At 38.3% G+C, this 15937-nt stretch overlaps 1 protein-coding gene across 1 annotated transcript in view; it reads right to left on the reverse strand.

Annotated features, from left to right (window-relative positions):
- Positions 1–5275: 5275 nt before the first annotated feature.
- spata20 (spermatogenesis associated 20) overlaps positions 5276–15937 on the reverse strand; it is a gene marked incomplete at its 3' end in the record, with an annotated part of 14704 nt that continues 4042 nt past the window's right edge. The window contains 9 exon segments of the mRNA XM_014034116.1: positions 5276–5444; positions 7291–7483; positions 7656–7868; positions 10744–10818; positions 11323–11427; positions 12435–12565; positions 14542–14743; positions 15047–15190; positions 15271–15425. Of these exon segments, the coding sequence (XP_013889570.1) occupies positions 5276–5444; positions 7291–7483; positions 7656–7868; positions 10744–10818; positions 11323–11427; positions 12435–12565; positions 14542–14743; positions 15047–15190; positions 15271–15425 (1387 nt within the window).

Consider the following 15937-nt stretch of genomic DNA (forward strand, 5'->3'; position numbering starts at 1 on the left):
TAAGTAATTTTTTCAGGATCTGATGCTCACTATAGTTCAAGATTAGTATAACTGAAATTAGAGAGTTCAGCTAAAAGTAAGTATAAAGAAAAGTWCTTGATACAAAATGGGTACATTTATGAATGAAGTTAGTAATTCTTGTGAACACTGAATTTACTCAAGCTGTTCTTCAGGAAAGAAAATTGAAATGAGAAATATCTAACAAAAATCTGATTGAGCAAAAACTGCTGTAAACTGAAAGACATTTAAGACAAACTTTATTAAAAAATGGGGTTGTAATATTTCTTCTTTTAGACYGGATCTTAATGTCTGCTGTGCACAGGCTTAGCAGTCAGGTTGTTACACACACATTTGTGGGTTTCCATTGATTAAATCCATGCTTCTTACTTTGCTTTAAACATACTATTAAAGGAAGMCCTAAACCATAACTATCAAAACTGCAAGATTTGCCAAGTTGCCCCAACATGCCAGGTCCTATATGAACCCTGAATTATYCTCCTGCCATACAATGGGATCTAATTTTGGCATGGAAGTGCCCAAAAGTTGGAAAATATCGGTGAGTACCTTGAAGAAAATTTTAGGCCTTTTTTTTTGTAACCCTATAATCTTTGTACTCATAAGTATATTCAAAACAACAGCAGAAACATTGCCTTTAATTTATGAGAAAGGGGGAATTGGTATCTGGCACTGTACCAGCTTCTTTAAAGAAGAGCACTGAAGTTGTAGTATGTTGAAAAAGACCAAAGTTAAAAAAAGTATTCTTTCTGAGACTTTACAGTATGAATGGATGCCCTCACATATCCACTGGTTCCARCATTAGACCACMGTGACACCTGTACACCTGACATGCCAGGCAATTGTACAATTTAACTACCCAGTTTCATGTCAACCTACAACGTGATCCCCTATCAAATTCAAGTGCTGGTAATCCTGTGTATTGACTTTTACCAGGCATTCTCTGTCTTGTAATCATCACTCACCATTTTGGTTGACTGGCTTATGCCTTCTGATGCCCGTTCTAGACATGCCAGCTCCTTGCAAACAAAATTATTTACAWGGTAAATGGTACTGAACTTTTACAGTGCTTTTAAGTCCTTCCAGACCCCAAAGCYTTTTACACTACAGTCATTCACCCATTCACTCACGATAGTAAGCTACATTGTAGCCATAGCTGCCCTGGGGCACATTGACAAGGGCAAGGCTGCCATGCACCAGTGCCACCAGACCCTCTGWCCACCATCAGTAGGCAAGGTGGGTGAAGTGTCTTGCCCAGGGACACAACAACTGAGACGGCTGGACCGGGTATTGAGCCAGCGACCTTCRGGTTCCAGGACAGCTCCCTTAGCCACTCCGCCACAGCTACCCATGGCTTGTCTAAAAGCGTGCCAAATTTCACTCATATGAAATTCAACCTTTTTTTACAATTTGTTTTTGTTTTTGTTTTGCTATTTTAGATTTAACTTTTGAAATTAGGCTGCTGTAATTAAATTCCCTTGTGGAAATTAAAAAAAAAAACAATTTCTAGATTCCAACAAACAACAGTCTCCCTTTTAAATTTAGACACTGTCCCAAAATTTAGGTTGAGGCTTTTAAAATCTTTGTATATCTYCTTTCTCTGCACTAGCAAATCTCCAGACAACAGTTTTGCTAACTTGTTTTTTTTTTTTTTCTCCCAAGAGAATACTATCTTCTATCACACAGTGACAAGTCATCCAGCTGAGGTGACTCCAGCACAGGAATGACAGCCTGATAGAAATCCTGAAGTGTCCCTCACTAACACACAAYCACAAAACTGTATAAACCCTTGGAAAGGCTCCAGTCTTTCCATTCACAGCTTCAGGACCCTGTGTTGACTGAATTATTTCTCTGACAGCAAAATAATACTTCTTGTCCATTTGTCTTTATCATGGCACTAGGGGTCTTGGAATACCAACCCATTATRGGCTCCTGGATACGGTATCCACTTAACCTTTCCCCCTAAATAAGCCTTAAAGATCAAAATATACTAAGGAGTTCTAGTGCATTTAAGCATTATAACTCTTAACAAATTCCCTTACAAAATTAGTTGACAGAAATGGTATCTAATTGACAAGTGAAATTTTAAATGTAGCAGAGAACAGGCTATTTGTATCAAAAAAATATGTTGACAGGACATTACTTCCCACTCCCACCATATAGCTATCCTCAGACTTCCTTCTGGTCCTGGAACACATCAGTAGGACATTCAATCATCCAGCGTCAGGCAAGAAACACAGAAAATCTATGGCATCAACTCCCCAATACCGCCAGAGCTTATTAACCCAGTTAGTTTTAGCTCCTAACTTTCTTTCTGGTAAATTACCTCACAGTCCGTAACTGCCTGGTGTGAAAGAGTGATTCATCCATGTATGAAAACCAAACCAGGCTTGAGAAATGAGCCTTGGTAAGCATTTTCAAAGCTGGCCCCGTCCTCAATTGCATAGTAATGAATGAGACGAGTTTTGTGGAACAAGGCCAAAGTGTTTGGGAGCCAAGTGTGTACTTGTTCATGTGTGTGTTTCAAATGGTTAGCATTTCATCATAGAGGTTGTGGGGACCCCTGGCACATTTTTCTGCTGATTCGATAGCATTTCACACTCACTCATTCAAAGTAACTGGAACACAGTGTTGTCCAACAAAATGAGGTCAGTAAAAGCTGTGGTGCACCATCAACAGGAGAAGGATGAACATTCCCAACCTAACATACTAGATTATTATTTAAATAACAGAAACACAGGTGCATAAAACTTCAGAAGAACTTGTTTCTGAGAAATGAATGGCTAAAAAATCTGATCTGATCATCATAAATACTGTACATCATGATCTATGCAATAAATTTAAAAAGTGCAATCAAGTAACTTATAAAACACGTTTTAAACAAGATTTAAACAAAGACCTTGCATGATCTGTTTGCACTTATGTATTTGGGAGGACTCAGCTCATACCACAACAGGATTTACTGTAGCTTGATATCCGAGTGTGGTTAGGTCAAAATTGTATTGTGAGCAATAATCGTCAAAAAAATTGTCATTTTTTTCATATGTGGCACTTTGCAACTTCTATAAAATCCAAACACACCAAATATTATAAACTTTATATCACATTGCTCACACAATCTCGCTGTATCTCCATCGCCACTGAACTTCATTTAACTTTTGTTTTTGTTTTTTCTCTTCTTCTTCCTCCTGGAGAATTTTTGGTGCTTGTCAAATAACTTTGGGCCTCAGTAAGAAATCAGTTCTGGGGTATTATGTTTGTCCAGGGAGGGGCGGGGTGAGATCAAAGGGTGGATTGAGGTGTTTTGTCCATGAGACTGCCAATTGTTCTCCATCTCCTGCWGCAAAGCACTTGAAATGACAATCTTTTTTATTTTATTTTAAGTACCGCAAATTATTTATCACAATTGTGCTTTTATTTGGCCAATCAACACAATTGCAAAACTGGTGTAATGTGTACTTTTGACACAACTTGAAATAGATTCTTAGACAGGGCGTATCTTTCTCACTAGATCAATTTAAATCCATGGGGTTAATAATCATAATAATCATTATTGGATAAATGCCACAATTATTCTTGAGGGGTTGATTGCCTGTGGCAGCGATCTTGAATAGGCTTGATGACAAAAAAATAAGATATTGTTCAACTGGTGTTTACTAACTGGGAGTTTAAATGAAATCCATTTCAAATAAAGGATATACGTTAAAAATAAAACATGTTTTTCTTTTCTTTATTTCATTTTATGCATTTGTTACAATTAAGGTGGCATACAAATGTATTAAAAATAATGATCAATTATTCTTTTCAGGTGAAAAGTATAGGTGAGACAGGAAATGATTTTCAAACAGAATTAGATTTAAGAATAACAATTTTTCTAGATCAATGTGATATTTCTGATTTGTTTGTTCTTGTAAAAGTTAGTTTCCATTTTAGTGCATTTTCATTCCCTGACTATAAAAAAAAAATTCTCGGCATCGTGGGTCATTCAACAGACTTCTCTAATGTAATTAAAATATGGCCAACCTTGTTTCAAATATGCAATCCAATAGAGGCTAGAAGAGAAATTTAATAACTGACTTGCTGGATATAAATACAGCTTTATTGTAACCAGGTTACTGCAATGCATGGCTGGTTTCTGTCTGTAACCTCATTTACACAGATGTTATGGTTTCCTGTTTGCATAGAAACACTTAACTGTCTGAGCATAGTACATCTGTTACAGACCTCAGTTTTACAGATTATTTCAGTGTACAACTGCTCTTAAAGAGGACAAAKTCTAAGCAATTTTAGCTCAAAAATTTAAACACAAAATGAGGAGAGTGCAATTTGATCTCCTATACTTAAAAATTCTTAAAAATACAATAGAGACTAACTGTTTTCAGATTTCTCCGGTAAAAAAAAAAATGAAACATTTAGTTTTATGAGGTTTCTGATCCTGTTGCTGACAACAAATTAAAGTGTGGTTGGATTGCAGCAAATGTGGAAAATCTCCTTTAGTGTTAAGGCAAACATGAATGCTTTCTTTATACTTTCAACAGGAGGATTTTATTACCAAATCAATCTATGCCTGCTAAATATTTAAATTTTCATGTTTCATGTAGAACAATGCGAGGTGGAGGAGTGGCTGCTGTTAGTTTTAATTATTTTGAGTCATTGTCAAACTCCTCTTGTGGAACCAATTTACAGTTTCTGTCTGTGAGGCTCACAGTTTCTTTAAGGCTTCCRTTTTGATAAAACCTATAGTTAGGTTTGGTTTCCTGAACTAATCCTTAGTTATGCAGCTATAGGCTTAAACTGCTGGAGGACAAACTGACCACATTTCCTCACTCTGCTGCTGTCTTTAGTCACTCTCTTCTACATGTGTGTTGTTGTAATTATTTCTATCAATAACGTGTTTTCTTTGTCTCTCTTCCAGAGGAAAATACACCTGGACCAGTGTCTGTGTCTCTGTCCTGTCCTCCCAAACCCGTCCATCCTGAGCCTGATTCTGCTGGAGGGTTCTTCCTGTCAAAAGGMTTTTTTTGCTTTCCACTGCTGCCAATGTGCTGCCCAGGATAGGAGACAGTAATAAAGTGAAGTTTCAATGCAAACTCCTGACATCCTTAGATCTATTGTTTGTACAGTTCCATAAGATGACGTTTGATGTWAATAAACTGAATTGAATTGAATGAAATTATGTAAAATAATATTCCAAAAACTGAGCTGTGTTTACCTCAAGCCCCTGATAACACTGATATTTCATTAAAACTTTCATTCTTACATCTGTTGAACTTCCATCTGGTCTCCGCGGTAACAAGATCGGAGTAAGGTCTGCTTCTCAGCGTCCCACAGGTACTCTTTCAGGAAGTTGCCAGCCTGCACCGCTCTCTCCAGCAAGGCCTTGTCCCCCAGTACAGCTCCGACACATGCAAAGGCTGACAGCATCAGGCCTGTCGAGGAGCAGGCAGTAATGATGAGGTTTATGGCAGTGATGAGCTATAAAATAACTTTTACACATACATCATGGTATTTTTCTGCTAAGATGTCACAGTGTGTAACTGCACCGAAGTCCCAGCATAGTTAGCTTTTCCTCTTTGAAGTTTCCTCGTTTGCTCTCGTTCCGTCTCCCATCCCTCTCTCCATTTGTTCTTTCGTCCCTCCACTCCTCTTTCATGTGGAGTATCAAAGGCGCTGGTGCACACCCTGGTCTTCAAAGTGCCACAGCAGAGGACAGGTGATTAATGGAGGAGTTTGTTCATTAGAGAGGGGAAAAAGAGGCTTGGGACTAATTGGAGAGTTCTTAGGATCGCAGAGCTTCATTTGCTCCATAACACAGAGTCTTGAGARATCAGCCAAGGAAACTAAATTTGTGGTTGTGTATGCATGTTTGTTTACATGGGAGCTTAGTAAATAATTACATTTGAGATAATGGGCTAAATAAATAATGTTAAGGAGCATCAAAAATGGCATCACATTAATGCAGAATAARAAGTGTTTAATTATTGTACACATATTATGACACTGAGGACTATACTCAATTGTCATGAGAACAAGAAAGTTCCATTCCCTGTTCTGTCATGGGTTGCTATTGTATTAGGAAATAAAGGGATATGGAACAGTGGTAGGACAGTCGACTTGGGAACAAAAAGTCACAGGTTTATTTCCTGCTGCTGTACCCATATATCATGGCACTCTCTGAGCACCAATAGCTAGAGTTGGGCGACATTGCCAAAAAATGAATCACGATTGATTGTGGTATTTAGCCAATAACAATTAATAAGACAATTAATCCCCTGGAGTCCCTGGATGCCGGTATGCCCTAGTCACATGACTAATTTAAATCACTCAAGTGGAAAAGATTTGCTCTCTGTAAAAATCTGTTCCAAATTGTGTCATCAGTACAGACTTCAGGCTATAAATCACTTTTTAAATTGTGTTGATAGACCAAGTAAAACCAGAGTAATGATAAATAAATTACAGAACCTTTTTTTTAATGTTTGTCATATTTGAAGTGGAGACGAGCATCGAGCAGACTGATCAGGGAAATCTCCAGTCAGTCTGCCAGTGGCGGCATTAATCATATTATCGTCAAGTGCCAAAAGATAATCAATTAGTGTTTRTGATGATTAAGTGCACACAATATGATTTTGCCCAACACTACCAATGGCACAAACACCTCATACCAACTGCCAAGCACAGTGTTGAAGGGCTGATGATATGGGCTCATTTTGCTGCCACAGTAAAGGTACCTTGCTGTCAGTGTCAACCATAAACTCCTCTGTAGACCCAAGTATGATAGAGTCAAATGTGAGACCATCTGTCTGAAGCTTGAACCAAGCTGGGTCAGGATGCAARAGAACACTGATCACAAACACTGCAGGTAATCTACAATAGAAGGGCTGAAACAAAAAGAAAGTCYTTCAATGGTCCAGTCCAAGTCCAGYCCTCAACTTGATTGAAACTTGTTTGAARCTTAAGAGAGCTAAGGGTGCAAACCCTAATGAGCTGATGTAATGATGTGAAGGATAGTGAGGCCAAATTCCTACACAACTACATGGGAAACGAATTAAGTCATACAGAAACAAACTTGCACAGCTACAAGTGGAAATCAATGCATTTTGTTTAATACCTGTGGCTAGATTATTTGTTATGCATTTGTATTATTTAATTAATACTGTACTAATAAACAAAACCCTATAATTGAAAGATAATGGATTTTTGTTCTCCCATGACAGTTTACTGTTAGTAAAACAGCACCACTGTTCACACCTATACAGAAAAATTGTCTGACATTACCATTCCAGGAGGTCAGCATCTTGGAGTCCAGGTGTGGGCATGGTCGAGTCTTCCTTACTTCTGCCATCTTGGCTCTGGCTGAAGCCAGGCATTTGCTGACTTTTTCAACCGTAATGCCAAAGCGAGCAGCTGTTAACTCGACCGAATACCGAACGATCAGCACATTCTGGCCCCGCAACTCCCCATGTGGGTCCTGACAGCAGCAAACACAAGTTGTTCATTGAAACTGACCCATACTAACTGCAACAGATGTGATGTCAATGGCATTTTTTATGTCAATTGTACTAGCTTGTCTTTAATATTTAAATCAAAACTATTGAGCATGAGGTTTAAAAGCCAATGGTGACATAAATGATAAAACACACCTGTTCTGGTTCAACATTGCCTTGCTCTTTCACACCATAATGATGCATAAAGATGTCTGCCTGTGTGGCAGAATCAGTGGCGCCCTCTACCATGTCCGGCAAAAGTTCACGAATTTCTGAGGCCATCCAGACACAGAAGGCCCCTTCTCGCTTTTCTTGTCCCCCTGATGCTGGGACAGAGTCTGCATCCTCTGCACTGTAGAAGCCACCAGACTGGATGAAGGGCAAAGGTAGAACAAAAATTAATGTTGAGCTATTGTTCGAGAAAATTATATACAACCCTCATTCCAATGAAGGAGGGATGTTGTGTAAAGCATAAATAAAAACAAAATAAAATAATTTGCAAGTCCTTTACAACATATATTCAACTGAATACACTCAAAAGAAAAATATATCCAAAGATATTCAATTTTCAAGCAGATACACTTTTGGTTTTTTGGGGGGTTTTTTTTGCAGATATTCACTCGTTTTGAATTTGACGCCAACACATTCCAAAAAACCTGGGACAGGGGCAACAAAAGACTGAGAATGTCGAGAAAAGTGAACAGATTAATTGGAACAGGTGAGTGTCATGATAATGGGAGCATCCCTGAAAGGCTCAGTCATTCACAAGGATGGGGCAATGTTCACCACTTTGTGAACAACTGAGTGAGCAAATAGTCCAACAGTTTAAGAACAATGTGCCTCATGCAAGAACATGTTCGTATTCTTATCCTAAATTTCTCTTACTTTTGTTCGTACAAAGGGTTCGTACGAACATGTCACGTCAGATTCAACAAACTCTTCTATCTTCAMGAAAAGTGTYTAAATGAGCTGCGTAATTTCCACCTGTTCGTATCCAGCTGCTCGTGCACGCGAGAGGAGATTAGCATAATTACCACCCCAAAAACACCATATAAGGCTGTGTTTCCTGCCTCAGATACAAGTGTTCATTCATGAAAAATGACAGCGAAAACGGAAAAAATAAAAACTTTACGAGTTCAGAGATTGAAGTCCGTCTGTCAGAGATCCAGAAAAGAAAATCTGTCATMTTTAGCAGSTCAGCTGRGGBATAAAAAGAGCTGCTAAAAGTATAAACAACTGTGTTAAATCATTTTCATTTATTCAGAAGCCGCAGCGCTGCGCACCGTACCCCCCACCCCACCCCTGATAGACTACAGTCTATAATATCAGCAAGATTCAGAGAATCTGGACATGTCTTTAAGCGGCAAGGCTAAAACCTAACAACGAATGCCTGTGACCTTCAATCCCTCAGGGGGCCTTGCATTAAAAGCCAACATCATTCTGTAATGAATATTACCACATGGGCTCAAGAACGCTTCAGAAAACCATTGTCAGTGAACACTGTTTGTCATTACATCTACAAGTGCAAGTTAAAACTCTACTATGCAAACCTAAGTCAACAACACCCAGACACACTGCACTTGCACACTATGCATTTTCCAGCTATTTTTACTTCCTTTTTTTTACATTTAAACAGATTAATTTTTTTTACTTTTTATTTTGCATTTTTCCAAGTCTGAACAAATAAAACAAACTTAAACATCATGGGTGTTACAATAGTCACGTTTTGCTCTATTAATCCTAGCAGTTTCACATTATTCCAAGGCATTGTACATGTATAGTCCACTTTTCCRAGCATTCAGTCCAAAAATCCCATTTGAGCCCTATGGCAAAAGTCATTTGTTCCATAACAGAAATTTCTTTCACAATACTACACCACTGGGGGTCTGCTTTAAGCCAATTGTGGGTTATAGCCTTCCTACTGCAGGCCAGTAGAATCTTTAACAAATTTTTATGTTTGTGTGGTTCCATTTCAGACATTTTACCCGGGTGTAAAGCTGTAAAAAGAGTATTCTAGATTCATTCCCATTATTTTATTTATTTCATTGGTCACTTCCTTCTAAAAAGGTTGGATCTTTGGACAACCCCAGATAACATAAAAATGATTAGCCATGGAGACTCCAGAACAGACTTAAACTCTGAGAGCTTGACTGTAATGCTATCTTGGGAGACTTAAAAAACCCTACAATGTTTTTCCATCCAAACTCCTTCAGTAATCTTGAATTTTCTGTATATGTTTTGTGTCTTGCATTTCTCCATCCATGTCTCATGTGAAATTTGTAAGCCAAACTCCATTTTACATTTTTATTTAATGTATATCGTGGAATGTTTTTAGAGTTTTGTATATACTCTTATATTCTAGAGACCAAGCATTTTAAAAAAATTCTAAGGAATAACAAAACACAAAATCAGATTTGCATGGTGGTGCAGTTGATTAACACTAATGTCTTACTACAACAAGGTTCATTTCCCAAGTGATACTTTTCTACATGGGGTACATTTTCTCCATGTGCACACATGGGTTTTCTCCATGTACTCAATTTCCTTCATGTACCTCACCTCTCACCCAGTGACCACAGGAGATGAGTACCAGCTTTCAACAACAGGAAAATAAACAGGGATGGATGGATGGATGGATGGATGGATGGATGGATGGATGGATGGATGGATGGATGGATGGATGGATGGATGGATGGATGGATGGATGGATGGATGGATGGATGGATGGATGGATGAATTGCGATGCATTGTGGAGAATACATTTGCACAAAGTTTTTTTTTTTTTGTCTATGCATTGACAAAACACTACTATAAATGTACATTAGGGCCAGAGAGAGCACATAAGAAAAATCACAAAATCCTGTAAGCTCTTTGTTAACATCAGGATCCAGGAAGTAAGTAATTTTAAAGCCACGAGGAGTATATGGCTTCACTAAAGGTAGATCCCACACACTGTGTTGCAAAAAAAAATCTAAACATGGAACTCTAAAGAGAATTACCTCTAAGACAGATTTTCGTTAACCCATAATTACTTAATAAATCTTTGAGGAATATAACAACAACCATGCAGTTTTAATTGTATGCCCTGTTGTCATCTCATTAATCACAACGGACAAAAGGTTGACCCACACTGGTCATTAAAAAAGCTCTTTTTTAGCACGGTGCTAAGAATACATGAATGAAGCACTCGCGCACATTACAGTTCCACACAGAGATATCAGTAGCGGGTCTCCAAATTATTCACCTTATCGCTCAGGTCCCTGGAGACGTAGAGCAGTATGTCCTTGGCCACATCTGCATAGAACTGCTCACCTGATACCTGGAAAAGCAGAAACACAGTAATCATACCTCAGTCTCATAATTCAACCTTAAATCTTGCAAGAGATTTGTGATCTCAATGGGATTTGACTGGATAAATAAAGGTTAATAAATAATGAAATTAAATACAGCATGGTGTGATGTTTGAATGGTAATCCCTACAACACCCAATGAATATTCTGAGAAAAACCCTGTATCTTCAATAAACTCAAGTAAGTACATGGTGCACTTGTTTCCTGAAGGTTTTTTTATAGTTCAGCCTGTGTCTAAACAAAAAGTAATAACTAAATTAGTCAGTTAAACACCCATGTGAACACCAAAAGCTCTGGCACCCAGATTCAACTAGTTTTTGCTGCATTTTAATTATTTTCATACAAATGAAAAACTCCTAACTCTGATGTTCCACCTGTGGGACTTTGGTTGGCTAAGCAACACTCTAATGTAAGTAAATCAGCCTGTGGGAACCTCTATGAATGACACACAAACACAAGAGACAGTTGCACACCTGGAAAGCAGTTATGTAAGCCACAGCCAGCTGAGCTTGGTCATACAACATCTTCTCAAAGTGAGGAACATGCCATGAGGAATCAGTGGAATACCGATGAAAGCCCTGAAAAACAAAAACATAAGTACAGGATGTTCTCTAATAACTACAGTTGGTAGCAAAAGTACTCACCCACTTGGCATTCAGTTAGTTTTAGTAACTTACATCCTCAAAATTAATGAGATGCCAGAATTATAAAAAAGGTGGAAAAGCAGCAATGTTTACTTTTAACTTTTAACAGCCCTTTTGATTATCATACTACAAAGCTAAAATTAAAAAAGGTCATCTACATGGTGTTTTAAAGCACTGAAATAAATGCATTTTCTAATAAAATAAAAATAAGAAGAAAACAACATAAAATTGTTTAGTTAATAAGAGTTATTTAAAACCACATGGTAGTTAAACCAACAACTCTCTTTTTCAGCATTAGGCAGGTCCATACAGTATCTAACAGCACACCTTTACCCTTTTTGTCCACTGAATGACTCTGGAGCAGTTCACTGACAAACACATGGTGAGGTGGAGTCAACAACCAGTTACTTTGTGTAACTGTTCACTTTGTGTTATTTGATTGTTTTGAGATCAATTTTATTGACTCACTGGCAGAACTGAATGGGGTTTTAGAATTTAGCTCATCACATTAAAGCCTGTGTTTCAACAGTTTTTTTTTTTTTCATGACTGGCAGACACAGGAGTTTAGAATACTGCCCAAAACAACACACGCTCACATCAGGTTGTCTTTTACCCAGAATGCATCTCAGTGCCAAGTCCTCCCCTTGTGAAGCTAGACATTCACATACGGTACGAAATAACAAAACATGATTTATCAAACCATGCGCTTTGGTACAGCTTTGAAGCAGACAATTTTGAAAAACAATGCAGAAAAGAACTGAAGTGCATGTCCTGACACTGACTGTATCTAACAAAAAGAAACATTATTTTTCAGTAATTTCATAATAATTGTATAATAATTGTAAATATGTGCAGATACAGCCAAGGTAGCATCAAAAATCTCCAAAAATAATAATAATTTATCATAAAGGTTTTTAAACTTTAACCACTTTATTATGAACCTGTGCCACGTGGTCATGGATGCCTCCCAGTGCCATCATTCTCAGGGTGTGCATGGCCATCTGAAGTGCATCCACCCCTTCTGAGGTGGAGCGATTCACAGACCAGAAGGACATGAGGAACATGAGGTTCACTATGTAAGCACATAAAGAGGAGAAGAGAGGATAAAAAGAAGGAGAAAATGTGAAATAATGAAGTATGAAAGTGAGTCAACTGGTTAATATTAATCCAAAGCCAACAAAGCTGACTTTTAGTTAAGAACATGCAACATGTATGACCCCAAGGTTTACTTTTAAGAACCAAAAAATGATTAAACAAGTTTATTAATTCACTTATAGAATAAAGGCTTTTCTCACTGCAGGGGTCCAGGAATCTGTCTGAACTTGAGTTGGACAGTAAAGTAGAGATATGACATCACTGGATAACAAATTCTAGTGTCCTTTCTGCTGATTTTTTATTGCAGTGCTGACTGTTCAGGAGAGGAATGTATCACATTTAAAGAACTAGTACAAACAGCAACTCCACAACACTGACATCACCACTGGAAAATTTTCACATTAACCTGTTCTTGTCAAAATGGGTGCTTGCCATTTATTACCAAAAGCTTCTACTATCCGACCTTTAATTTTCTTATAGAAAAATTACAATCACCGACAAAATACTGATAGGCTCTCTAAAAAAAGTCTTCATTAGTTGTAACAGAATTGTCTTGTAAAGAGCACATCTGTTCACAATTCAATGCCATCAGAAAATATGGATGCTACTCAATACTGTATGTTTGCATGTGTGGATTGATTCTGAAGTTGTCTCATTTGATCTTGCCACTTCCTGCCTACTCTAGTCCGAAGTCACTTGAATTTGTATCCAATTACCACATATGAAAATACCCTGAGTTTAATTAGAAAAAATTTGAATTTGTCACATTCAGGCTCTGATTAAAAAAATAATTTGGATCCCTTTAGCCTCCAGTGTGAGCACAGGCTTTCTAGTTGTAACAAGCCTAGTGGTGTTATGTCTTACTGATAAACTTTATTCAAATGAGCAGTTGGATAATCTGTCAGATAATCTGAGGTCAGACAACTTCCACTACTTAGATCCATCTCATCCCTGTAATGTTCTGCTCGAGATTTAAATTGTAATAAATTGTTGAAAACCAACATATGTCTGCTACAACACTCCAATCTGAGAATTGAAGGGTAAATAAATAAAGTGGAAATGCTGCGATATGTATTGTCATCACTGTGTTTGCCCATACAATGATGTAACTTACTCTCTGTGTGGCACCCAGTACTAATGGACTATGTAAAGTAACCCCCCTCAAGAATTTATTTTATTTTATTACTTGTGTTTTAATTATTTATATTGTGTGGCATTGACGCACTCACCAGATAATTTCATCAATTTCTGATTCAATACCAATTTACGCCAATAGACGGCGGTAGTGGTGTGTGAGAAAGAGACAGAATAAGCTGTTCATCAGCTGAACAGTCATCAGCTGTGCAGTCGTGGACATCGCATCGCAGTGCATCAGAGCCGCTACTGAAAACCTGATTTCCTTTTTCACAGAATAAAGACACTGTTACACACAAAATCAGTGTGTCTGCCATCTCGTGTGTAACATCTGCCTTTGAACCATCACAAATGTGATATACAGCCAAGGCAGCTATGTAAGCGCCCAGGGAGTAATTAGGTATTTTGAATAATTTGAATAGGTATTTTGTTTAAGAACACCCCAACATGTGGGCAAGGCGGGGAATTAAACCTGCGATTTTCCAGGCCCAAACTGTACACCTCAGCCACCAAAACAGCTGTTTTGTTTGTGTTATGACTAATGGGTTTGTTCTTTTGATCACTGTCCTGTCTACTGATTCCACTCTTGCCTTTTCCCTGCTGTTGTTTGAAAGGCCATCTTCACTGACACTGAAATTAGACAATAAAACCTCTTCAACCAATCAGAAACTATTGGCAAGATTTTGAAGTTATAATATGTAATAGAACTTTAATGAGAAATGAAATGTGACAATAGTCATTTAGAAAGTTATTGTACCTGGTGAAACCTTGAAAACCTGCAGTGAAAACACTGTTTGAAATGACCCTAGCAGACTTCACCTGGGGAGGGGAACTTTGGAGCATTCCTAAAGCCTCCGTACTCCTCCTCATAGGAATGGGCCAACTGCTGGAAGCAGCGATTAGCGACATCCGGAGCCAGGGGAGGGCTTTCCCCTGGGTTTGCACTGATGGTTGTGACTTTCTTTAGAGCCTCGAGTATCCTCACTCCATTTGACTCCAAAGCAGCACGGTTATCCTGCCACTGATGAACAAAAATCACCTTGTACGGTATTAACTTACAGTTATATTCAGACCAAACTATGAACGCATTGTGTTCATTCTGATCATCCGTACAATTCATTAGAAACTAGATATACAGTACTGTGATAAAGCCTTGAGTTATTTCTCCATAATTTGGTTCTTGTATTCTTTTAAACTAGTAATGAGCAAAAATTATCCAGGTTCTCTGAAGTTTTTTTTTCTTTTTTTTTAGCTTTTTAAACATATTTTCAGGTCACTCATGATACTGAACATTAACGTGTGTATTTGAGGAAAGCACTGGTACCTGTTCCATGATTCTAAACAGAACTGTCTTGAATCCAGGTTGCCTTCCTTGGTCTCTGGGTGGGAAGTAAGTACCTCCAATAAAAGGTCGCAGGTCAGGAGTTAACCACACGCTCATGGGCCAACCTCCACCTCCGCTTGTTGCCTGGAAACATTAGTAATAATTATTAAAATGCCTCTAAAGACTCTTTATTTTGACAGTGTAAACGTTAGCAGTTTTTTTACCTGTACAAAAGTCATGTAGACCTTGTCTACATCAGGTCTTTCTTCTCTGTCTAGCTTGATGCAGACAAAGTTGTCACTCAGAATTTGACCAATTTCCTCATCCTGGAAAGACTCCCTCTCCATGACGTGGCACCAGTGACATGTGGAATAACCCACTGGTGGCGAGAGACAAAGAGCTGAAGAAGCACAACTATAGCAAAGTCCAATCCTTGTGACAATGTAAATATGTCCATAACATTATGACCACTCACCAGGGGTTTCATTTATAAAGGATTGCGTGGAAACCATACTAAAGGTGAACGTACGGCCAAAAGGCGGAAATGGCGTATGCCAAAAAAAATTCAGATGTATAAAACAGTGCGTACGCATGTTTCTGCGCATCTTTCTTTTATAAATCACAGCCGCACGTCAGAGTTTGCGCACGAGGTTCCGCCTCAGGTTCTACCCTCTACATGCCCACATTCAACCATAAACAGTCAATGTAAAGTACCTCATGAATGTTAAGATGTATTTAAATCAGTCAGCTGATCAATGTCAACAAAAGTGATTGGCTCAGACGCTCCGTCGTGTGTCTGGAGGTTGACAGGTACAGACTGACAGCTGCTCACGTGAACAGAATGTCTGTAATTGGCAGCTAAGTTCACCGCTCTTCCCCCCTCCCGCTCCC

This window comes from Austrofundulus limnaeus, unplaced genomic scaffold, assembly GCF_001266775.1.
Source record: "Austrofundulus limnaeus strain Quisiro unplaced genomic scaffold, Austrofundulus_limnaeus-1.0 Scaffold1976, whole genome shotgun sequence".
In the NCBI taxonomy this organism is placed as follows: domain Eukaryota; kingdom Metazoa; phylum Chordata; class Actinopteri; order Cyprinodontiformes; family Rivulidae; genus Austrofundulus; species Austrofundulus limnaeus.